The 25,499-nt window shown below is 38.0% G+C and overlaps 1 protein-coding gene across 3 annotated transcripts; it reads left to right on the forward strand.

The window, feature by feature from the left end:
• Nucleotides 1–9,478: 9,478 nt before the first annotated feature.
• Nucleotides 9,479–23,442, forward strand: tmem120aa (transmembrane protein 120Aa). 3 transcript variants are annotated; one of them, XM_066651038.1, is made up of 12 exons: nucleotides 9,479–9,689; nucleotides 10,639–10,757; nucleotides 10,887–11,003; nucleotides 11,355–11,414; nucleotides 11,510–11,605; nucleotides 11,767–11,856; nucleotides 12,131–12,196; nucleotides 12,483–12,544; nucleotides 15,260–15,352; nucleotides 15,522–15,586; nucleotides 18,393–18,461; nucleotides 18,848–23,442. In XM_066651038.1, exons 1-12 carry the CDS (start codon nucleotides 9,612–9,614, stop codon nucleotides 18,956–18,958), a joined length of 1,026 nt encoding a protein of 341 aa, XP_066507135.1. In that variant the 5' UTR covers nucleotides 9,479–9,611; the 3' UTR covers nucleotides 18,959–23,442. The 3 variants fall into 3 exon arrangements, with proteins under 3 accessions (XP_066507135.1, XP_066507138.1, XP_066507136.1); XM_066651039.1 differs by lacking the exon at nucleotides 9,479–9,689 and adding an exon at nucleotides 9,949–10,065; XM_066651041.1 differs by lacking the exon at nucleotides 10,639–10,757 and having other exon boundaries at nucleotides 9,549–9,689.
• Nucleotides 23,443–25,499: the final 2,057 nt, after the last annotated feature.

Below are 25,499 nucleotides of genomic sequence, written 5' to 3' on the forward strand. Positions count from 1 at the left end.
TTGGCTTCTGTAGGTAACTGCAGATTAGGTATTGTCTTTTTCTCTGAAGTTTGGACAGGAACACTTTGCCATATCAACATGATTTTATGAGCAAAGCTCTTAATGCTACATTATTTTCATTTTTAACATAACTAAAATTGTAAGTTGCTCTGAATAAGAACATCTGGCATAAATTTCAATGTAACTCAAATTTGTTGTTTGGGTGATGAGTAATTGAGTTAAAAGTAAAGATCACTAATGAAATCAAAAAACACTTTTTATAAAATTCAGATGTTTCCTTGCCATTTGCTAGTCTGTTTGTGTGTTCGAAGCAGGTTTAATGTGTTCAGTGCCTTGAAACAGTATTTTTTCACATTGAACATTTCCATGTTTTAACGTTATTTTAACATTATTTTATTGGGATTTTATGTTATAGACCAACACAAATCAGCTAGTAATTGTGAAGTGAAAAGAAAATGATACATTGTATTCAGCCCCCCTGAGTCAATAATTTGTAGGACCAACTTTCACTGCAATTCCAGCTGCAAGTCTTTTGGAGTACATCTTACCAGCTTTGTACACCTAGAGGCTGAAACTTTTGCCCATTCATTTTTGCAAAATAGCTCACGCTGAGTCAGATTGGATGGAGAGCGTCTGTGAACAGCAATTTTCATGTCTTTCCACAGATTCTGTTAAGATTTAGGTCTGGAATTTGTCTTCGCCATTCTAACACATGAATATGCTTTACTCTAAACCATTCCATTGTAGCTCAGGCTGTATGTTTAGGGTTGTTGTCCTTCTGGAAGGTATGTCTCTACCCCAGTCTCAAGTTGTCTGCTGCCTCTAACAGATGTTCCTCCAGTATTGCCCTGTATTTAGCTCCATCCATCTTCCCGTAAACTCAGACCAGCTTCCCTGTACCTGCTGAAGAAAAGCATCGCTACAGCATGATGCTGTCATCACCATGTTTCATGGTTGGGATGGTGTGCTTAGGGTGATGATAGGTGCAGGGTTTTCCACCACGCATAACGTTTTGCATTTAGGCCAAAACGTTTAACTTTGGTCTCGTCTAACCAGAGCAATGTCTTCCACATATTTGCTATGTCCCCTATATGGCTTGTGGCAAACTGGACTTTTGAAAATGTCTTTCTTCTTGCCACTCTTCCAAATAATAGCTATCCCCTGGACAGATTCTCCCACCTGAGCTGTGGATCTCTGCAGTTCCTTTAGATTGACCAATGACCTCTTGACTCCTCTGATTAGTACTCTCCCTGCTGTCAGTTTAGGTGGATGGCCTTGTCTTGGTAGGTTTGAAGTTGTGCCATACTCCTTCCATTTTCAGATGATGGATTGAACAGTGCTTCATGAGATGTTAATAGTCATGAGATGTTAATATAACCTGCTTATCCATAATTTCTCCTTTATCCCTGTCTGTTGTGTTCCTTGGTTTTCATGATGCTGTTTGATCACTAGGGGCGGCACGGTGGCGCAGCAGGTAGTGTCGCAGTCACACAGCTCCAGGGGCCTGGAGGTTGTGAGTTCGGTTCCCGCTCCGGGTGACTGTCTGTGAGGAGTTGGTGTGTTCTCCCCGTGTCCACGTGGGTTTCCTCTGGGTGCTCCGGTTTCCTCCCACAGTCCAAAAACACACGTTGCAGGTGGATTGGCGACTCGAAAGTGTCCGTAGGTGTGAGTGTGTGAGTGAATGTGTGTATGTCTGTGTTGCCCTGTGAAGGACTGGCATCCCCTCCAGGGTGTATTCCCGCCTTGCGCCCGATGATTCCAGGTAGGCTCTGGACCCCCCGCAACCCTAAATTGGATAAGCGGTTACAGATAATGGATGGATGGATGTTTGATCACTAATGTTCTCTAACAATCATCTGAGGCATTCACAGACATTCACTCTGGGTGAATGTCTGTGAGTAATTTTGTGTGTTCTCCCTGTGTCCTCGTGGGTTTCCTCTGTGTGCTCCAGTTTCCTCCCACCGTCCAAAAACACACGCCTGTATAGGTGGTTTATTGGCTACTTTAAAAAAAGTTTCCATAGATTTGTGTGAATGTGTGGGTGTGTTTCCTACCATGACCCTGAAGTGGATAAGCGGCTACAGACAATGTATGAATGTATAACTTTCTTTTCACTTCACAATTACTTGCTACTCTATGTTGATCTATCACATAACATCTCAATAAAATACATTTTACGTGTGTAATGTGAAAAAATGTGAAAATGTTTCAGGGTTATAAATACATTTTAAGGCATTGTAGATAATGTTACATTTTGTCTTTTCAAATAAAAACATTTTGAATTATGTCTTTGTGTCATGTAATTTTTTTTGCCATATTGCTTGTTCCCAATGTCCTTATAAATCTAATTAATGTATTATCTTTTGAAAATAGTACAGTGCAAATCTATTCAAGTCTTTCCTTGAAGTCTATTGTTGATTTCCCTGCTCACCCAAACCCCATACCTCTGGCTTTGTTTGAGAAGAGGTTATCCTCTGTGCTGTAATTTCTAAATGTTTGGAGCTTAGAGCTAATTTAAGAGTTAGGTTTGGGCAGTAAAAGAGGTATGAATTTTCATCATGGTAGGCATCAATTCATGTGTACATCCACATTAATTGCAGGGTACTCAATCCAACAAGCATGGATCACCATTGACATGAGATTCGTGTCAATTATTATTATTATTTATATGATTAGAGCTGTTGCCCTTACCCAGATTTGCTATGGCACAAATACATTTAGGAATTTAATCAATGGCCAGAACGGGCATTTAAATAGTGATAGGAATATACTGCAGACTGACCAAAATTAGGTTCAAGAAAATTTTAAACATTAAACACCCCCAACCCTAACAAAAACACTTTTGGAGGTGGGCCCTTTCACTTTCTGGGTGACTGCACAAAGCAAAGATTCTTAGTAGGCCAGATTAATTTAGCCCATACGACTGTCCACAATTGACTTTTTTAAAATGTTTATAACACGCTGTGGAAATTCTGAACGTGTGACGCAGCGAAGGCTGGTACTTGACGATGTCTCTCGGATGCTGCGTGACATTCCAGAGAAACGCCTCTGCAGTAAGCTACTGAAGTCAAGCCAGCCTCCACTTGGAAAAGCTTGGTCAAGCCAGCCCCCACTTAGATTTGGTGGAACGTCGTATTCTGAACATTACGGTAATAGCGTGCAGAGGAACAAATTTCTAAATAAAAGCCAAAAGTCAATGACAGGAAATGTATGTAATAATAAATAATTTTCTAAACAAATAATAAATGGATAAACAACAAATATTTGCTATTTTGTGGAAATGATGAAGATTTTAGGACATGACTCTCAAGTCACTCTGATGTGCCATTTTAAAAAAAGGCCCTTTGTGTAGTCCTATGTCTGTAAATTTATTTCCAAATTTAAATAATTATTAAAAAGAAACCTTTAGTTTGCACAGAACAATTTCACTTCATAATCATAGTACAACACCTGATTATGTCACTCAATTAATATAAAGTCATTCTGATGTGTCATTTCAAAATAAAGGCCCTTTGAATTGTCCCATTTCTGTAAATTTAATTTCAAATGTAAATAATTATTAAAAAGAAACCTTTAGTTTGCACAGAACAATTTCACTTCATAATCATAGTACCACACCTGATTATGTCACTCACTTCATATGAAGTCATTCTGATGTGTCATTTCAAAATAAAAGCTCTTTGAATTGTCCCATTTCTGTAAATTTAATTCCAAATTTATATCATTATTAAATGTGAACCATTAGTTTGCACAGAACAATTTCACTTCATAATCATAGTACCACACCTGATTATGTCACTCACTGAATATGAAGTCATTCTGGTGTGCCATTTTAAAAAAGAACTATTGTAAATGATCACATTTCAGCTATATTCACTCCGGATGTTGGAATTGTTATTAAAAGGAATCCTCCAGTTTGCACACACCACTATCACTTTATAATGAAAGTACACCCCCTAAATATATGTCTCTCACTTAATATCAAGTCATTCTTGTGTGCCATTTCAGATTAGGACCACTGTAATCAATCAGATTTAAATTATATTCACTGTAGATGTTGAGATTGTTAATAAAAGGAATTCTCCAGTTTGTAAACAATACTTTCACTTCATAATGATAGTACAGCACATGCAAGCATCAATCATTTAATGTCATACTATTGTAGTGTGTCTAATTTGTTCATCCACTCATTACATCCAGATCACATTACTGATATAATGCACGACGCGGTTCCTCAGCGCCTTCAAGAGTAGTCGACTCATGTACCGAATGATTACTCCAGTGTGAATCGAAGGAACTGGCGTTAGAAGCGTGCTGGAGTCACCCCCTCGCTGGTGGATTACCCCTTCAGGTCCGGGGAATTTTTTTGGGGGGGGGTTAAGGGTGTTAGCCTCCAACTTCAGGACAAGGGAAGTGAGGCTAACAGGGGCGCACCTCTGGGGGATCCATGGTTAAAGAAATCCCTCAAGAGTTCGCCCATCAGACCCCTAAACCCTTAACAGTTCCAATACAGGACGTCGTTGCAGGGCCCCTTGCCTCCGTGGACGTCGTTGCAGGGCCCCCTGCCTCCGTGGCATCGTCGCAGGGCCCCCTGCCTCCGTGGCGTCATCGCAGGGCCCCCTGCCTCCGTGGACGTCGTCGCAGGGCCCCCTGCCTCCGTGGACGTCGTCGCAGGGCCCCCTGCCTCCGTGGACGTCGTCGCAGGGCCTCCTGCCTCCGTGGACGTCATCGCAGGGCCTCCTGTCTCAGTGGACATCGTCGCAGGGCCTCTTGTCTCCGTGGACGTCGTCGCAGGGCCCTCTGCTCCCAAGGACGTCGCTGCACTCCCTCCTGATCTCCAGGAGAAGCTTGCAAGCCTCTTGGCACGTCTGGAGGTCTCCATGAAGGCGGCACCCGTCGCTCCTGTCTCCGTGAAGGCGGCACCAGCCGCTCCTGTCTCTGTGAAGGCGGCACCAGCCGCTCCTGGACCCGTGACTGTGGCTCCGGCCGCTTCTGCAGGAGGCAGACGCACTTGCTAAAACACAGTAATTTTAATGAAACAAAAGATACAACAAAACAAAGACTGGCAACTACGGAAACAACTAGACATATGAAATGAATTGAGGAAAACAACAGAGACAGACCAAACTAAGAAACAAGACACAGATACACTGGAGGCGAAACAACAATACTTAGAGGAAAGAAATGACAAGGCTTGGGGAGAAAAAAAAAATGACATGACTACAAATGAGAATTACACAAACCGACATGACTTTGGAATCAAAATGAAACGACTAGGAAACAAAAACAACCTGACTTGAAGTGGGAGAGAAACAACACCATATGACTATGAAAAAGGAAGAAACAACATGACTGGGAAACTAAACGAAACGTCTTGACTAGGAAGTTAACAACACAAAACAAAACGACATGACTTGACTGGGAAAGAGCAAAACAAATGACCGATAACAGGAAGTGACACAAGGGAACTTAAATACTACATACAAACGATTATGGGGACAGGACCTGAAGCGACCAGAGCCATAGTCACGGGTGGAGAAGCGGCCGGAGCCACAGTCACGGGTGCAGAAGCGGCCGGAGCCACAGTCACGGGTGCAGAAGCGGCCGGAGCCACAGTCACGGGTCCAGGAGCGGCTGGTGCCACCTTCACGGAGACAGGAGCGGCTGGTGCCGCCTTCACAGAGACAGGAGCGGCTGGTGCCGCCTTCACGGAGACAGGAGCGGCGGGTGCCGCCTTCATGGAGACCTCCAGACGTGCCAAGAGGCTTGCAAGCTTCTCCTGGAGATCAGGAGGGAGTGCAGCGACGTCCTTGAGAGCAGAGGGCCCTGCGACGACGTCCATGGAGACAAGAGGCCCTGCGACGACGTCCACAGAGACAGGAGGGCCTGCGACGACGTCCACGGAGGCAGGAGGCCCTGCGACGACGTCCACGGAGGCAGGAGGCCCTGCGACGACGTCCACGGAGACAGGGGGCCCTGCGACGACGTCCACGGAGGCAGGGGGCCCTGCGACGACGCCACGGAGGCAGGGGGCCCTGCAACGACATCCTGTACTGGAACTGTTAAGGGTTTAGGGGGTCTGATGGGCGAACTCTTGAGGGATTTCTTTAACCATGGATCCCCCAGAGGTGCGCCCCTGTTAGCCTCACTTCCCTTGTCCTGAAGTCGGAGGCTAACAGCCCCCACCCTTAACCCCCCCCAAAAAAATTCCCCGGACCTGAAGGGGTAATCCACCAGCGAAGGGGTGACTCCAGCACGCTTCTAACGCCAGTTCCTTCGATTCACACTGGAGTAATCACTCGGTACATGAGTCGACTACTCTTGAAGGCGCTGAGGAACCGCGTCGTGCATTATATCAGTAATGTGATCTGGATGTAATGAGTGGATGAACAAATTAGACACACTACAATAGTATGACATTAAATGATTGATGCTTGCATGTGCTGTACTATCATTATGAAGTGAAAGTAGTGTTTACAAACTGGAGGATTCCTTTTATTAACAATCTCAACATCTACAGTGAATATAATTTAAATCTGATTGATTACAGTGGTCCTAATCTGAAATGGCACACAAGAATGACTTGATATTAAGTGAGAGACATATATTTAGGGGGTGTACTTTCATTATAAAGGAAAGTGGTGTGTGCAAACTGGAGGATTCCTTTTAATAACAATTCCAACATCCGGAGTGAATATAGCTGAAATGTGATCATTTACAATAGTTCATTTTTAAAATGGCACACCAGAATGACTTCATATTCAGTGAGTGACATAATCAGGTGTGGTACTATGATTATGAAGTGAAATTGTTCTGTGCAAACTAATGGTTCACATTTAATAATGATATAAATTTGGAATTAAATTTACAGAAATTGGACAATTCAAAGAGCTTTTATTTTAAAATGACACATCAGAATGACTTCATATGAAGTGAGTGACATAATCAGGTGTGGTACTATGATTATGAAGTGAAATTAATCTGTGCAAACTAAAGGTTTCCTTTTAATAATTATTTAAATTTGGAAATATATTTACAGAAATGGGACAATTCAAAGGGCCTTTATTTTGAAATGACACATCAGAATGACTTCATATTACATGAGTGACATAATCAGGTGTGGTACTATGATTATGAAGTGAAATTGTTCTGTGCAAACTAAAGGTTTCTTTTTAATAATTATTTAAATTTGGAAATAAATTTACAGAAATGGGACAATTCAAAGGGCCTTTATTATGAAATGACACATCAGAATGACTTCATATTACATGAGTGACATAATCAGGTGTAGTACTATGATTATGAAGTGAAATTGTTCTGTGCAAACTAAAGGTTTCCTTTTAATAATTATTTAAATTTGGAAATAAATTTACAGAAATGGGACAATTCAAAGGGCCTTTATTATGAAATGACACATCAGAGTGACTTGATATTCAGTGAGTGACATAATCAGATGTGGTACTATGATTATGAAGTGAAATTTTTCTGTGCAAACTAAAGGTTTCTTTTTAATAATTATTTAAATTTGGAAATTAATTTACAGAAATGGGACAATTCAAAGGGCCTTAATTTTGAAATGACACATCAGAATGACTTCATATTACATGAGTGACATAATCAGGTGTTGTACTATGACTATGAAGTGAAATTGTTCTGTGCAAACTAAAGGTTTCTTTTTAATAATGATCTAAATTTTGGAATTAAATTTACAGAAATGGGACAATTCAAAGAGCTTTTATTTTGAAATGACACATCAGAATGACTTCATATGAAGTGAGTGACATAATCAGGTGTGGTACTATGATTATGAAGTGAAATTGTTCTGTGCAAACTAAAGGTTTCCTTTTAATAATTATTTAAATGTGGAATTAAATTTACAGATATGGGACAATTCAATGGGCTTTTATTTTGAAATGACACATCAGAATGACTTCATATGAAGTGAGTGACATAATCAGGTGTGGTACTATGATTATGAAGTGAAGTTGTTCTGTGCAAACTAAAGGTTTCTTTTTAATAATTATTTACATTTGAAATTAAATTTACAGAAATGGGACAATTCAAAGAGCTTTTATTTTGAAATGACACATCAGAATGACTTTATATTTAATGAGGGACATAATCAGGTGTTGTACTATGATTATGAAGTGAAATTGTTCTGTGCAAACTAAAGGTTTCCTTTTAATAATTATTTAAATTTGAAATTAATTTTACAGACATGGGACAATTCAAAGGGCCTTTATTTTGGAATGATACATCAGAATGACTTCATATTAATTGAGTGACATAATCAGGTGTGGTACTATGATTATGAAGTGAAATTGTTCTGTGCAAACTAAAGGTTTCTTTTTAATAATTATTTACATTTGAAATTAAATTTACAGAAATGGGACAATTCAAAAAGCTTTTATTTTGAAATGACACATCAGAATGACTTGATATTTAATGAGCAACATAATCAGGTGTTGTACTATGATTATGAAGTGAAATTGTTCTGTGCAAACTAAAGGTTTCCTTTTAATAATTATTTAAATTTGGAAATAAATTTACAGAAATGGGACAATTCAAAGGGCCTTTATTATGAAATGACACATCAGAATGACTTCATATTACATGAGTGACATAATCAGTTGTTGTACTATGACTATGAAGTGAAATTGTTCTGTGCAATCTAAAGGTTTCTTTTTAATAATGATCTAAATTTTGGAAATAAATTTACAGAAATGGGACAATTCAAAGAGCTTTTATTTTGAAATGACACATCAGAATGACTTCATATGAAGTGAGTGACATAATCAGGTGTTGTACTATGATTATGAAGTCAAATTGTTCTGTGCAAACTAAAGGTTTCCTTTTAATAATTATTTAAATTTGAAATTAATTTTACAGACATGGGACAATTCAAAGGGCCTTTATTTTGGAATGATACATCAGAATGACTTCATATTAATTGAGTGACATAATCAGGTGTGGTACTATGATTATGAAGTGAAATTGTTCTGTGCAAACTAAAGGTTTCTTTTTAATAATTATTTACATTTGAAATTAAATTTACAGAAATGGGACAATTCAAAGGGCCTTTATTTTGAAATGACACATCAGAATGACTTTATATTAATTGAGTGACATAATCAGGTGTTGTACTATGATTATGAAGTGAAATTGTTCTGTGCAAACTAAAGGTTTCTTTTTAATAATTATTTAAATTTGGAAATAAATTTACAGACATAGGACTACACAAAGGGCCTTTTTTTTAAATGGCACATCAGAGTGACTTGAGAGTCATGTCCTAAAATCTTCATCATTTCCACAAAATAGCAAATATTTGTTGTTTATCCATTTATTATTTGTTTAGAAAATTATTTATTATTACATACATTTCCTGTCATTGACTTTTGGCTTTTATTTAGAAATTTGTTCCTCTGCACGCTATTACCGTAATGTTCAGAATACGACGTTCCACCAAATCTAAGTGGGGGCTGGCTTGACCAAGCTTTTCCAAGTGGAGGCTGGCACCGCTTCTTACTTCATGTCACAATACACAATACAAGGAGGAAGCGAGAGGACCGTTATTTCTTAAATTCACACAATAACATAGAGAGGGAGAGGCTATGATGTTCGCTCCCACTTCTGCGAGCGAGTGTTTACAGGAATGGGAAGATCTGGAGAAGGACTATCAACAGGTTCTGGTAAGAACTCGGGTTTAAACACTACTGTTACTTGTATGATCATCGCTTCAGTCCGTGTCTCAAATACATAGCTACGTACGTACGCCCTACAGAGTGCACCTTACAGGGATAAAACACTGCACCCAAACAAAGCATTATATCTTACGGAAAGCCTTTTTAGGTGCAGATACGTGAGAGCAATTCTACACGGGACACTATCTGTTTGTTCAAGGCAGAATTTAAATTCAGAGAATTGTGACTTAGTGCACTTTTTAAGGAGCAGGGAGGCATTCGAGACTCCGCCTTAGTTTGTGGGCTGGCTAGCCGAATACAGTGACCGGTGTTAAAATATCTGTCTCATTTACCAAATATATATGATAAAGTTGGTTCAAATGAGGTGAAATGTTTACGAAATTTTAGCATAATATCTGTTAGTTTTTGATAGTCATTTAGTCTGTTAGTACATCTCGTGCTAACATGCTAACTAGTTCTGAATGGTTCAAAATGGTGCTTGTTGATTAGCCGTGTAACAAAGCTTAGATGAACAATATTAGTAACAGCAGTGTTATAATGCATTATTGTCCAAAGAAAACATGTATCTCTATTTTTGTCGATATTTGGCTTACTTCATCATATTAATATAATGGCTGACTTTCACGTTGTGTGAAAAAGAAGAAGATGAATGGACCAATAGAAGTGCTCCAGAATTACTTTTAAAACCTTTTTACAGTAACTTGTGACCACTGCAACATTTTCCCCCGCCCCCTATAAAGTTACTATGGTTAAGATGCAGGTTTTCTTTAGAAAGCGAATAATAATATAATAACAATATGTAACGTATAAGACATTATCTCTGTCCTTTTCATTTAGATTAAATATTCTCATAAGTCTCAACTAGCCTAAATAATCTTAGTACATATTGATTTGTCAGTGTGTGGTAACTTTATTTTAAACTGTTTCTTCCTTTAAGGAGACACATCGTCTATACAAACAAAAACTAGAGGAAGTTTCAAAACTGCAGGGTAGTTGTTCAGCATCTATTTCACGACAGAAGAAAAAGCTGAAGGACCTTTCTGATTCACTTGAGGAGTTGAGTGTTGGCACAATACTTTTTGTACCACTTGAAACCTTAAACTCTTGATTTCTGGGCATGTCAGACACACGTGTATGTGAAAAACATATATTAATATTATTGTTGCTGTTGTTGTTGTTGTTTAGATGCAGACGGAATGGGAGCCCAGAGAATCTAAACACAATAGAAAGGATCCAGGAATCCATCAAAGAAAGGCCAAATGTTTTTTTTGAGATGGAGTCTTTCCTTCCAAAGAAAAATGGGTATACATAACATAGCATACACAGTGTTGATGGACTGTCAGCTGTGCTTATGCAAGGCAGATGTATGTGTGTCAATTTTTTTTAAACTCTAGTTTCTGTACTAGCAATGAGCTGTATTTAAAAAAACATCATTTAAATAGGGAATGTGAGCTTTGAGGACTGTTCCACAAAGTGGGGTTTCCAAATTTGTTACATATTTTAAGCCCAGTGTTCTTCAATTCTTTTAATATTAAACAAACTTGACATTGTGTTTAAATATTCTGGGTAAAGTCAGAAATCGTGTTTTGATTAATACTCCCCTTGGCAAATTCTTTGATACTGAATAACGCTTTCTCTCATTCTTTGTTCTAGGTTATATCTCAGCCTAGTTCTTGGAAATGTGAATGTTACACTGCTTAACAAACAGTCAAAGTAAGTATCAGATGTAAACCATGTAGAATTGTGTGAATTTAGTGATTTATTTTAAGGAATGACTGAACCAATATTGTGAACATATTTGTTTTCAGATTTGCCTACAAAGATGAGTATGAGAAATTTAAGCTCTACCTCACTGTGATACTTCTACTTTTCTCCTTCACATGCCGGTTCATAGTCAGTTACAGGTATAATCAGTCCCGTCTGCAGGGTATTAATGAGATATATGCTTTTTCATATAGTTTTATATGTATCCTGTGTTTTTTACAGTTTTATTCCATTATAAACACTATTAGTTGTATCTTGTTCATTATGTACAAAGTTAATTTAAGGTTTTTTTCTTTGGCAGAGTGGTAGATGCACTTTTCAATTTCCTGTTAGTTTGGTATTACTGCACCTTGACGATAAGGGAGAGCATCCTCATTAATAATGGCTCAAAGTGAGTAATAAGAATGTTATTAAGATAGCATAAGGTTAAATATAGGATATTTGCTTCATTATTGTTGCTTATTATTTTGTATTACTCATAGCTTTCTCTTTGTATGCCGAAGATACATTTTGATGTTTTTGCTTTTTAAATGTCATAAACTGTATGAAGTAGGCATGAAAAGTTACATTTGCCTGAACTGTGAAGCAGTTATAACATTTAGTTTTCTATTCTGTAATCTTGACCTCTGTACAATATAGTTATAAGCCATTGCATGTTGTTTCAGGATCAAAGGGTGGTGGGTGTTTCAACATTATGTCTCAACTTTCCTCTCTGGGGTAATGCTGACTTGGTAAGGACAGTATCTGTTCTTTTATAGAGATTGTGAAAAATCAAAGACAAAAATGTAGACATAATAAAGTAGCAATTTGTTGATAACACATTTAGTGTAATCACCTATTTGCAGGACTGTACGTTTTGTAGTGCATTTCTAGCCCATTTTTTTCATTTCTAAAACTATGAAACAATTGATGACATTTTCAGCCATGACTTTTATGTCAGCAAACATAGTATTTTAGTATCATTAATTAATGCTTTTAACTGAGTTTGTTAATCAGTTGCTTTCCTGTGTTTTCTAGGCCTGAAGGAGAACTCTACCAGATGTTTAGGAATCAGTTCCTGTCCTACTCCATGTATATAAGTAAGAGAACTATATTCTAGTCTGTTTCTAATGCACAATCAAACGTTTGCAGAATATCTCTGAAAATGCAGTTGCAAGCAAACTTATTCAACCCCCATTGCCAATTAGGTTCGTTAACAAAATCCATAAGCTTTCAGCTGTGTTGGCTTGAGGTGTTGGTTGAGGTTGTAAAGAATGATTTATACAGAGTCATGTGCGTATGAAGAGAGTAAGGAAGTTTCAATTTGGAAGTTGAGATGGAAAAGTTTAAATAGATGTGTCAGGATATGTAAACAGAATAGACGTTTGTGGGTTTTCAGCAGGAACAGGTTTACTTCACAGAAGTTAAAGTACAAAACACATCGTAAGAAGAGAGCAGTCACAACCAAAAGGGGAAGTCTAGAGAATTGTAATGAACAGGCAGAGGTCAGAAACACAAAGCACCAAACACTAGCAGTCCGAATCCAAATGACAGAGTCAAGAGAAACGTAAGAATGGGTCATACATGAGATTCACAAACAAGATACGCTCAGCATGTAACAGAACGGTTAGCAATACTTCGCAAATGGGAAATGCCAAAGCCTGGTTTATATTGTAAATGTGATATGTACAATGAAACCAAACACCAGTGAACTTCAGGATGGCCTTTAGCCGACAAAAACAACAAACAAACACCCCTCCTAACTGACCCACAAACAACTCTAACTTACCTAAGTGTAAACAAAAGGAAACAAAAGACAACACCTTACCTTCCTCCCTGTCTATCCACAAAAACACACACAAAACCCACTCCCAAAACAAACGGCAGCCAACCCTACTCTGGTGAAATATATACACAGTGTTACAATAATTTACAAAAGATAGATCTAGCATCAGTTAATCAAAAAGGGGCAAACACAAACTCGTAGTCGAAATAGGAATGGATCAAAGTCAAAACCAGGCAAACAGAATTCAAGATACACAATACAAATCACAGCACAAAACAAAGCTTCCTAACAGTGTACACAGAGACGTATTTATGATTCCCGCCGGGATGACGTAGACGGAAATGGTGACAGACACAACACATGGACTGGATGGTGGACTGGATGGTGGACCGGACTCTGGACGGTGAACAAACACACGAACTGGAACATGGAATGAACTCTAGACGGGTGAACAAACATAGACTGGAACAGATTGCAGAACCTATAAATTTACAGAGATAGTGAGAGAGAGAGAAAACACACACATACACAGCGCAGCGTAACAATACTAACTGAATAATTATGTATAGATATAAAACAGCTGTGATTCAAAACTAAGGTGACCTGGAGCACACCAAAGGGTTCCCATTGGTTGATGGAGTCATGTGACTGCCCGCTGAACCATGGGAATTGAAGCCCCCAGAGTAAGTCACAGACTTAAGTGGTAATGTGGCGTGAAGTGAGGGAGGAAGCGAGGCATCCACAGAGATAGGTGTGGTGACAAGATGTTTCTTAGTCGTGACTTGGTTACTCTCTCCCACTGTCAGTTGGAAAAACTGACACAAAATGATACACAAAATGTTATCACCCTCAATTGTTCCATGAACAATCTTTCCCCCAAGCATCAAGGTTATAAACTGATGATACACTGGTAGAAAATAGACAAACAACTCTGAAAGAGTTCACAATGACCTAAAACAAAGTTTAAGAGAATCAGAATAATATATAGAATCAATATGAAATTAAGATAAAAAATAATTAAAATTGTGATAAAAACGGGAAGATTAGAATCCACCACGCTGAAACTCTGAGGTGTCTCTCGCCACTGGCGTGGGAACAAGCCACAGCGCAGCGCATAGCGCATCTGCCGTATGAAGACAGACCTCTGTCAGATCACTGTCCACTTAAACAGCTGTCTACAGTGTCAGTGCCTACCTAGGCAGCTCACTAGGTTTTGGGACAGGGCTATTGAATCCATCATGCCCTCCACAGGCTGCAGATTTCCAGTGAACCACTGCAATGCTTAACTTTTAGCAGGATGTTCTTTTCAAAATATGCTTCTTTCTTCCTCCTCAAAACAAACCACTGATCCAGATTCATAACCCTGAAAACTTCCAGTTTCATTTTTCAGTCAAAAACTCAAAACATTTGTGGCTTATTCATATGGTTTTGAACATATTGTTGCTGAAAATTCTTGTGCTTTTGGATCAGAACATTTTTAATCTTGGAGTTTGAGCATGGAGACCAACTGTTCAAAGTGAAATCACAGTGTATGCTGCCACCAAATTATGCTGCAGGTTTTTGCAGTCACTCAAGAGTTTTTGAAACCTGCCTCTGCTCGGCTACCACTCGTATCTCTAGGAACATTCAGTCTTTGCTGTCTTTTTATACTTTAGCTTTTTTTGTGGTGTGCAATGATTCATATTTCTTATATGCAATCAAAGGTTACAGTTAAAAAACTCCTTTTTTTAAATCTATGTAATTAATGAAGCCCTTGATTAGTTGCATGAGGTATACTTGAGACAACATTTGATTTCACATTTGTTCTCTTATAAAAGAGAAAAAAACTTTTTGTGCAGTAGTCAAAAAAGTGGCATTTTGTATTGGATTTTGAGATATTATTTATATTATGCTATAGAAGTTTTTCTTGTCTGCTTGTTTTTTGTCAAACATCTGAAAGTTTGTACTTTTTTGCTAATAAACCAAATTTGCAATGGGTTTTGAATAATTTTGATTGACCCTGTACATGTTTTTGACACCTTTTATCCAGATTTTGTCCAGTTTCTTCAGTACTACTACCAGAGTGGTTGTCTTTACCGGCTTCGTGCTCTGGGAGAGAGACACAACATGGACCTCACAGTTGGTGAGAAACAGTTATTATGAATGTTTTTGTTTCTTACTGCTACAATAAATCTCAGTTGATAATAGACATGCCATGTAAACAGTAGAAATAACAGTATTGTTAGTGATAAACTACATTGTCAAAGATCATTGTTTTGCACTGACAAAATATGACCACGGTTTGTCCTCAGAGGGTTTTCAGTCCTGGATGTGGAGGGGGCTGACTTTTCTGTTGCCTTTTCTTTTCTTTGGCCATGTGAGTATCACAATGTTTTGTCCTTCTTGTTATGCTTAATAAATGAAGTCATCGTAAATTAAAAATGAAAGTTCACCTGTGGTTAAAAATGCATTTAGCTACATGCCATTAATAGTGTTGACTAGATTCAAACACAATATCAGGGAAAGTGTCTAAGCTACACCATGTATCCAGATGTATGTACACACTCTTTAAAATTAGAGATTTTTGTTCAATGGCAAGGAGGAAGATGGTGCTGTTCTTTCACTAGCCCTACTCCCAGTTTCTTGCTGGACATGGGGATCGAACCAGCAGCTTTCCAGTTCCCATGCCAATTGTCTTAACTATTAGGCTATGGATGCCCTTTGTGGAGAAGCCTAGAGCAACTGCACATGAGTCTAGACGATCTAATTCCAAGCACACACTGGAGGTGTATAGAGACCCCCAGCATACATTTAGGATATGATGAATTGAAGTGGTGTTTGTGATCAAGACTTAATAATTCAAGATGCTCTCATGGCTGAATGATGGCACATCCTGACAGTAATGTTTTCCAGAATTACCAGAAGAGTTGAACGGCTGTTACTGGAGCACAATGGAAAAATCTGTATTAATTCTATGATATATTTACATTGACGAGGGTGTGTCAGGTTAAGGAAACATGCTAAATTTAAGCATGTTATCTCTGACTGCAATGCTACAGCCAGAATGCTTTTCTTTGAGGAGTGTCAGTTCCAAAGTGGAACTCTGTTTGTGCTTTGGCCTGGGAGACCACCCACTGCCCAATTTCCAGTACTCTTTCCTTACCCCAGGTTGCCAGGTAGGAAACACAATAGCAGACAAACACAGAGTGCAGCACTCATGGAAGCTGGCAAGCAAAAAGAGATAATGTTAAATAGTACTGGACCTAAAAAGCCTCAGTATCTTAAAAAGCTCCTTGATTAGAGATGGTGCATTTGAAAGCTTGAGATAGCTTAGAGCCCAGCAGGACCACAAGACAGATGCAGAGTTGGCTGATATTCTCCTGAACAAGTAAGTATTGAGTGTCAGTCACATGTAGGGATAGGCATTTTAAGTCATTTTAACATTGTAGTACTCAATTCATAATCTGTGTTCCATGTACAGGAGGGTTATCATGGCAGAGAGTATTTGAACCAGATAAAGTGATCCTGACTAATGCTGACTAACAATACCTTAAAGCTACAACATGCTAATGTGAACTGCTATCAGTCACAGCAGAAGAGCAGACAGGACATAGCTGTTTACTACCACAGCAGTAACCAGTGTGACAGAAATATACCACAGAAAATGCAAGTTTCACTCTATGTTGACTCACTTTATGAATTTGAATACTCTATACACTTAAAAGAGTTCTTTAGTAATGAAAATGCTTCTATAAAGAAACTTTTACATTACCAGTCAAAATAAAATACAGTGGAACCTCTACTAACGAATGCCTATACTAACGAACGTTCCAAGATATGAACCGGGCATTTGAATATTTTTTGCCTCCACCAACGAACCACGATTCTAGTAAGGAACCCGAGCCTCCGCCAAGCCGGCGGCTGGAAATGGCCACTGACACCAATAGGCGAGTCTCCCAGCGCGCCCAGACTTGAGTGAGCTTTTAAGATTAGCAAATTGTAGCTTTAGCAATTTAGCATTAGTGTAAATAGCAGACATCGAAATTCGTGCTAAGTTAAGCCGTATCTACGCTTCGTCTCCCCACATTCACCCACCTACTCGCCGTAATTCCACCCACCCCCCACCTCCTGTCATACAGCCAGTGCCTGTGTTACTCCTCCAACCAGTCTTCACGTCTTCAAGGTAGCGATGTGTAACCACTTAAAACTTTTTTATTTCTTTTTTATTACTGTTACCACTGTATTTCTTTTTTATTTTTAGTAATGCTACATGTATTTTTTTTTTTTTTTACTAATTTGAGAGTTTTGTAAACATATATCAGTGCAAAAAGGGTGACTTTCAGGTTGGGCTGGAATGCATTAATTGCTTTTCCATTATTTTACATGGGGAAAATTGACTCGAGAAACGAACTTTTCTACTTACGAACCGGGTCACGGAACGGATCAAGTTTGTAGGTAGAGGTTCCACTGTACTAATATTACTAGAAAATTTAAAAACAAAGAAAAACCATTAAATGAGAATATGTTCAAACTTTTTTTACTGGTACTGTACATTCACAATATGTGGAAAATGGCCCAGAAAAAAGGAAATCCTCCCTTAGTGGGCATGTCCAAACATTTTACTGGTGCTGTACATGATTAAAGGGTTCTTGAAATCATAAATTGGTTCTTCAGATTGACTGAGAATATTAGTATTGCACACAGCTTTTTAAATAACTTTTATTTCAAAGACATTTTAAAGAGCAGGGCTTAATATTTTGGCCATACTATCTAGCTGAGCATTTTGGGGATGAAGAAAAAGAGTTGTGGTTCTATTGAGTGTTACATTGTAATGTAATGTCTATTCATAACAAATTTTAAGTCTGTTGAAGTCATCACACTTTTTAATATACATTTTAATTGGTATGTAAGGGTGAATCTTGGTATTACATTAGACCAGTGAACTAAGAAAAAAAAGTGTTGATCTCAAGTTAACTTTAGGAACATTCCTTATGAGCCAAATGGAGAGTTAAACACTACATGCGTATAAAATTGAGCATATTTCCTTTTGTTCTAAATATACTCATATTCACCTTTGGCTTGAACAGTCTTGAAATTACCCTCTGTCACTGTGTTATATAAATAAAATACTTTTTTTTTTTTAAAGTTTATGAGTTTTAATATTCTGTTATGTTCACTTGTAGTTCTGGCAACTTTACAACGGAATCACACTTTTCCAAATGGCCCAGCTGCCAGAATGGAAAGAGTGGCAGGTGAGCAAGTGGATATACAGATGAAAACAATAACAGTGTTACATCAAGCACATGATGTTTGGATTTATATTGCTTGAAATAATGTTCATTTAAAGAAGTAATGTCACCAAAAATTAATAACATTTGTGAAAGTGATATTTAATATTTTACATTGTTTTGATAAACCGCAACTGGTGTGCAATGAATAAGGAAATAATTTTTTTGGTCCCTGAATTATTTAATTTATATTCCATGGAGTTGATCCCCTATTGCATAAGACCATTTTAAAAATGGGTTTAGTACAGAATTAAAGTTCATTTTATAATGTGAACACGAGTCACTGACTGATTGTTTCTTTATTGACCATTAATAGAAAGAGGTTTTATTGTTATTTTTCTTTTTCACAGGTTCTTATGTGTGCGTCTACATTTCTTGTGCTGTTTATGGGAAACTTCTTCACCACACTGGGTGTAGTCTATCACAAATACACAAATCAGGACAAAGCAAAAGATTTATGAACATTAAATACGAAGCTGCAAGATCATATAATCAAAAAATCTGTACAAAAAAGTGTTTTATATGAATGTTTTCTCTTTTATTCTTTCAATTGTACAATTTTTACAATTTGTTCTTGTAATATTTGTTAAGCTTGACTTTAATTTATGTGTTCCAAAGTGATTTCATCTGCTTCATATTAAAGGTGTTTTGAGTTCTACAACATAAAAAAATCACATTTTTATGTTAGAATACGTCTTTAATATTAATATGGTCCAAACAAAAAAGGGAAAAAATGCAATCATTCAGGTTTCCTACAGTGTTCATTGCACCACCAAAATAAAAAAGTAGTTATAACTACATAGTAGATGTTACGACCTGGGAGAGCCAGCTGTAGCCGAGATGTTACTCTGCTGTCCCCTTGTCCCGTCACACTAATACCGGAAGTATGTCACAGAGGCTCCTGTGCCGGTGTTGTGCCGAATTCAGCACCCCCGCCGCGAGATGCATCCCCGGTATATTTAGTCCTAAGGGAGGTTAATCGGCGTTTTATGACAAAACGGGCAAAATATCATGTTCATTTCCGTCAAAATAAAAATAAATCGCCTTTTCCCCAGTAGAAACACTCTAGATATTTAGATGTTAAAAAGAAAAGGTCGCTTGTAAATAATAAAATGATATAATCTACATGCACCACTGCTTTTTCTGAAGTCAGCTTCGACTTATTCTAAAACAAACGTGTACGTTCATTTTCTGACCACAATGAAACTCCTACATATCCTGTCGCAATTTTTATGGAATATTTAAACACTGGAAATAAATAGGAATATAGGACAAAAGCAGCGAATTGTAAATAAAATTACCACTTCATTACTGTACTTGCTAAATGTTATATCCATGAAAATATACACATGCTGCCACTGCCTGAACATTACTGCAATATTAATAGTTGAATTAGAAAGAAATGTACCCAATTTTAATTCTGGCTACATTTCTGTTTTTGCCATGAAACTTATACAGGTATTTTACATTGATCCCATAGGTGTACTGACAAAAACAAACCATATTTGTGTGTACAGAAAGAGAGTTAGAGGGGGATGCTTTTTAAGGCAGTCCACCTGCCTGAAAAGGCACCCCCTCTTAATTCTGGCTACATTACTGTTATAACCATGAAACTTATACAGGTATTTTACATTGATCCTATAGGTGTACTGACAAAAACAAACCATATTTGTGTGTACAGAAAAAAAGTTATGATGGGGTGCTTTTTAAGGCAGTCCACCTGCCTGAAAAGGCACCCCCTCCTAATTCTGGCTACATTACTGTTATAACCATGAAACTTATACAGGTATTTTACATTGATCCTATAGGTGTACTGACAAAAACAAACCTTATTTGTGTGTACAGAAAGAGAGTTATGATGGGGTGCTTTTTAAGGCAGTCCATCTGCATGAAAAGGCACCCCTGCTTAATTCTGGCATGTAGATTAACTATTTTAATTCCATTTTTTTGTCTTCTCTTTTTTACTTATTGAAACTGCCTGCACATCAGAGAAAATATGTTTGGCAGGTAAATTTCAAAATATTGATTACAGCAAAAACAGCAAGCCTAGACCAAAAAAAAAAAAATTCAGGGGGGTCCCATTAATCTACATTAATACTCTGTGCCAAAACCTTTAGATTGTTATCTGTTATACAGAAATATCCTTTGATGCAGTGAAGGGCAGGAGACTTTGGAATTTGTTAAGGATTAATATTCTGAAAGACTAAATTATCTTTCCCATTCCAGATGGGAAAATTGCGAGTGCTGGAATTCTGGTTACACATATATTTTTATTAGAACATGCTGTGTTGGTCCCAAATATATTTTAAAGAAAATTTTGGTACTGAATATTTGTAATAGATTTTTTGTTTGAGATATTGTTTTCATCTGTCCCAGTAGATTAATTTTGATACAGTGTCAGCCAGAGCTGTTTCTATTACATATTAGAATACACAGTCATATGACAATATTATGACCACAATATTTCTGTCGATTTTCTCAACTTCACTGACCATACAGCAGCCCTTTGTTGACTGCAGTCCATAGGATGCTTTGGATACTTTTTTGGCCCCTTTCATCCTTCAATGAGCAGGTCCATACCAGGCGTTGCTGCAATCAATAATTAGTACAGAGCCTGTAGTAGCAACGTCACTGTGTTTTTGAAGGTGTAATTTTAAGGAAAATACCTATTATTATACCTATTCCTTATTTCTTAGATTGGCTTGTAAAATATGTTATATAAACAATTTAACAATGTTAAATAAATAGCTTGTAGTTCAAGAATTCTCTGATGTTTTACTGGTCAACACACAGTCAGTATTAACTTTTAACAGCCAAAATATATGTCACTAATTTTACATAACTCCAAGCCCTGTGGGTATTTAACAAAACAGGATTACTCATTTAGCCAGATAACTTTAACAGTATCCATGAGGAATATTCAGCTCTTCTACAACTGCACAAGCTTAATTTTTTAAACAGAGAAATCCTTACTGCTCTAGTTTGGTTTTCCCACCTGAGCTAAATGAATATTGTTAGTTAATAACCCTGAGACAAAAAGTGAGCAGAGCAGGAAAACACGAGGATACAGTGTAGAAAGTCAGCTACATGGTAGTGTCAATAGCTGTCTATTATAAATGTCGCTGTAAAGGTCGCCATAACCAACTCCAATTTATAATGCATTAAAAAATAAAATTATTTGTATAATATTGACATTCGCCCTGCAAAGGACTGGCGCCCCTCCTATGGAATCAGATTTGAGCCAAAAAGAATCGCACAAAAAAAAAAAAAAATCTCAAACATAAAACTTATAACTTGCAAACAAAATATCCAGCTCTGACGTTTGTGCTCCATGACGTTTGTGCATGAACTCTGAGTTCTGCTTATGCTCTGTCAGTTTTGTGTGCGGCTGCACGAGTTCTGTGTGCGAGCACTTTGAGTTATGTGCGTCCCTGAGTTTGAGAAGGGTATCTCTGCAGGCCGGAGGCAGCTCCAAGTGGGTGGTACAGCTCCAAGTGTGTGGTACGACTCCAAGTGGGCCGTACAGCTCCAAGTGAGCGCAGAAGAACATTTTAAGCATGACTCAAGCACGTCGCTGGCTTCGAGATATGTAGTTGTCGTAAAGGCTCTGAAGACGACCCAGAGGCTAAAGAACCAGAGGCTGTTTTTAAAAACAGGGCTGATATGGAGCTGTTTCTAAAAGCTTGTGTTGATGAGCAGTGTCTCAGGGTCAATGCGATGTTTGTGGTTACGCCATGCCCCTCACCGCAGAATTTTTAAGGCATGTAAACTGGACTGTAGCTGGCCCCTCACCTCAATTTTTAAGGCACAGATACTAGACTGCAGGGCAGCTTATACACCACAGTTCAGACAGTGTGTATAGTTTGATACTTTTAGAAACCTGCTTTGTCCTGCTTTGTGTAAAATGCCCTGCACAAAATAGGTATCCTAGTTATTTTCTTTCTTCTAACACATTTCCGTAACTAATGCAGCTCAAATTGCTCTGTTTGAGCATTGTTTGGAAGTTTAAGAGAATGTCAGTGAGTTCCTTGGGACGTTGTGTTAGATCATTGTGTATTTTGTAGTACAGCTGTGTGCCTGGTGACCATGTAATAACTCTTTTGTTTTCAGTGTTAATATTATACCTTGCAAACATTGAGTACATTATATGGAGTACATTTTCAGCGTTATGTGATTTACAGACTTGTTTGTGGTTGGATTAATATGTGAAATTCCTGCAATAAATAAAGAGAATAACCATTTAACTGAGACCACATGTACTGAGAATGATAATGTTTACTTACATATAGGCTACTACTCAGGGAATTATAGTAAACTGAGACGCTGGTGCTGTCGTCCCGCCGCTTCTCGCGATCACTCAGGTTTGTTGACGGTGGAGCGGAGGGATGCCAGTGTTTCAGGATGCTCCTGTGTCTGTGTGTCCTCCTGGTTCTCTCCTTTTAGTTAAAGCTGTCATAGTCAGATCTGCCGGAGTCATTAGCCACACTCTGGAAATTTTCATATTTTCTACTTTACAAACACAAAACAGTTCAAAACTAATTCCATCCCTTTACATCTTTCCGAGTAAATGACTGCCCACCTGACTGTCTGGACACTGATGGATGACTGTCGAGATCCTCCTCCACGCTTCAGACCAGCTGCCCACGCTCCAGCAACCACCAAGTGCCTTGAAGCTGTCCCTACACTGAAGTTCTCACGGACTACTAACTATTATCACCAGTAGATTGACCAGAGGAGGATGGGTCACCCCTTGTGAGCCTTGGTTCCTCCCAAGGTTTCTTCCTCAGCTGGGGGAGTTTTTCCTTGCCACTGTCGCCCCTGGCTTGCTCACTTGAGGGTTTTACATTTGTCTTTACATTTCATGTCAAATCTTGTCTTACTGGAATTCTGTGAAGCTGCTTTGTGACAACATCAGTTGTGAAAAGCGCTATATAAATAAATTTGATTTGATTTGATACTACTCACTTCCTAACAGACATGACAGTACATATGGGTTCATCAGCACAGCTCAGTGCTGGAGTGTTATATATTCCTCACCTGGCATTAGGTTCATGTTTCTCTACTCCAGAGAATCCAGTTCTATTGTCAGTGTTTCTCTACAGGGATTAGAAAGGCAGTGTGTGCACGTCTGCACATCTTTGTTAGTAATGGGAGCAACTTAGAATACATTCATTACAAATTTGTCCTCAAAGATGTGTACATATGGTGTATTTCTGAAATAAATTAAACTGAATAAATTAACTATATAAAAATAAATTGATAGCCCTTTGGGCGGCACGGTAGTGCGGCAGGTAGTGTTGCAGTCACACAGCTCCAGGTTGTGGGTTTGAGCCACACTCCATGTGACAGTCTGTGAGGAGTTGAATTAGATAAGCAGTTTCAGACAATGAATGAATGAATGATAGTCCTTCTACAAATTCACATGCACAATCCAGGTAATAATAAAGGGAGGTTTTCTGACAGTCTAAGCCAGTGTTATCCAATTCTGATCCTATTCCACCTGTTCAAACAAACTTGATTCAACTAATTTTGTGAGTAGCGGGTTTCAGGACCTGGTTCTGATGCAAAATCAAAGCATATGTGATCATCTGAACGCAAAGAGTAATACATAATACTCTATAACAAGGACATACTTCTATAAAGAATCATTTAAAACCACGCAAAGGAACTTGATGAAGTACAGTGAACTTCTCTGAATGTCTGTTTATATTCTTAATTGAGTCAAATTTCCTGAAAGGTTGCACCACTATCTTGGAATTAATTAAACAATAACTACATTACAGTGAATTTCCATCTTATTAAGTTCACCTCACTTCTAGCTGCACTGACTCTATTGTCATATACACCCACTATGACTGAGTGCTCCTGGTAGGTTTGCTGAATATTATGATTATTTGCAAATTATTAGCACCATTTCTCCCATGTCCATTAATGGAAAGGAGCTGCTTTAAATATTTATTTGAATAGTGGGCCATAAGTGTTACTTAAGGGTTTACACATTTAAACTGATTATAATCCAATACTGTGCTGAGTAAAAAACAAATAATACAGTCCTATAATTCTGTAATCAAATTAAAATAATGATTGTAGACATGAGAGACCTAATGGATTTCATAAGTTTGCAGTTCACCCCATAATCAGATTACCAAAAATATCTAATTAAAATATCAGAAGTGCTATGTATTTCGTTTTCACTGAAACCTAATGTTTTAAACTATAACTAGTAGAGGGTACCTAGTTCTGTTGGAGATAAATTATGCCCTTTTTTCAAATCACAAAGGCTGCATTTCCTACATGCGCATTCCCACAAAACATCTAGATCCCCCACTTGCTGGTTTCTACCCACTTGCTGCGTACGCCCCTGCCGCTTGCTGGTTTCCGCCCACTTGCGGGCCTCCGGCCTGCAGAGATATGTACTCGGGGGCTGGGTTTTGCAAGCATTTTTGGCACAAACCTCTCGCGTGGGCGGGTTTTCTCAGTGTTGCCTTCCCATTGGCTAATGGGTTTGTTTAGTGACAACTCAGTGCACTGACGTTGTTCACGACTCAACTGCAGCAAAGCGTGTTATTTGGCTTTGGGACGCCGCGTGTGCCGAATATCACGCATATGAACATTGTTGAATAGCTCTCATAGAATTTCCCCTTTCCTAATATTTAAACATATAGCCCGTTTTTGCTTAAACTGCATACTAATAGAACATTTTACATTTTTTGTCTTCTTTTATTAATTATATGAATTTGGAATTAAAATTACAGAGATGGGACAACACAAAGGGCCTTTATTTTGAAATGACACATCAGAATGACTTGATATTAAGTGAGTGACATAATCAGTTGTTGTACTATCATTATGAAGTGAAATTATTCTGTGCAAACAATTGGTTTCCTTTTAATAATTATATACATTTGGAATTAAATTTACAGAGATGGGACAACACAAAGGGTCTTTACTTTTAAATGACACATAGTGAGTGACATAATCAGGTGTTGTACTATGATTATG

The sequence above is a fragment of the Hoplias malabaricus genome, chromosome 18 (genome assembly GCF_029633855.1).
Source record: "Hoplias malabaricus isolate fHopMal1 chromosome 18, fHopMal1.hap1, whole genome shotgun sequence".
Lineage (NCBI taxonomy): Eukaryota > Metazoa > Chordata > Actinopteri > Characiformes > Erythrinidae > Hoplias > Hoplias malabaricus.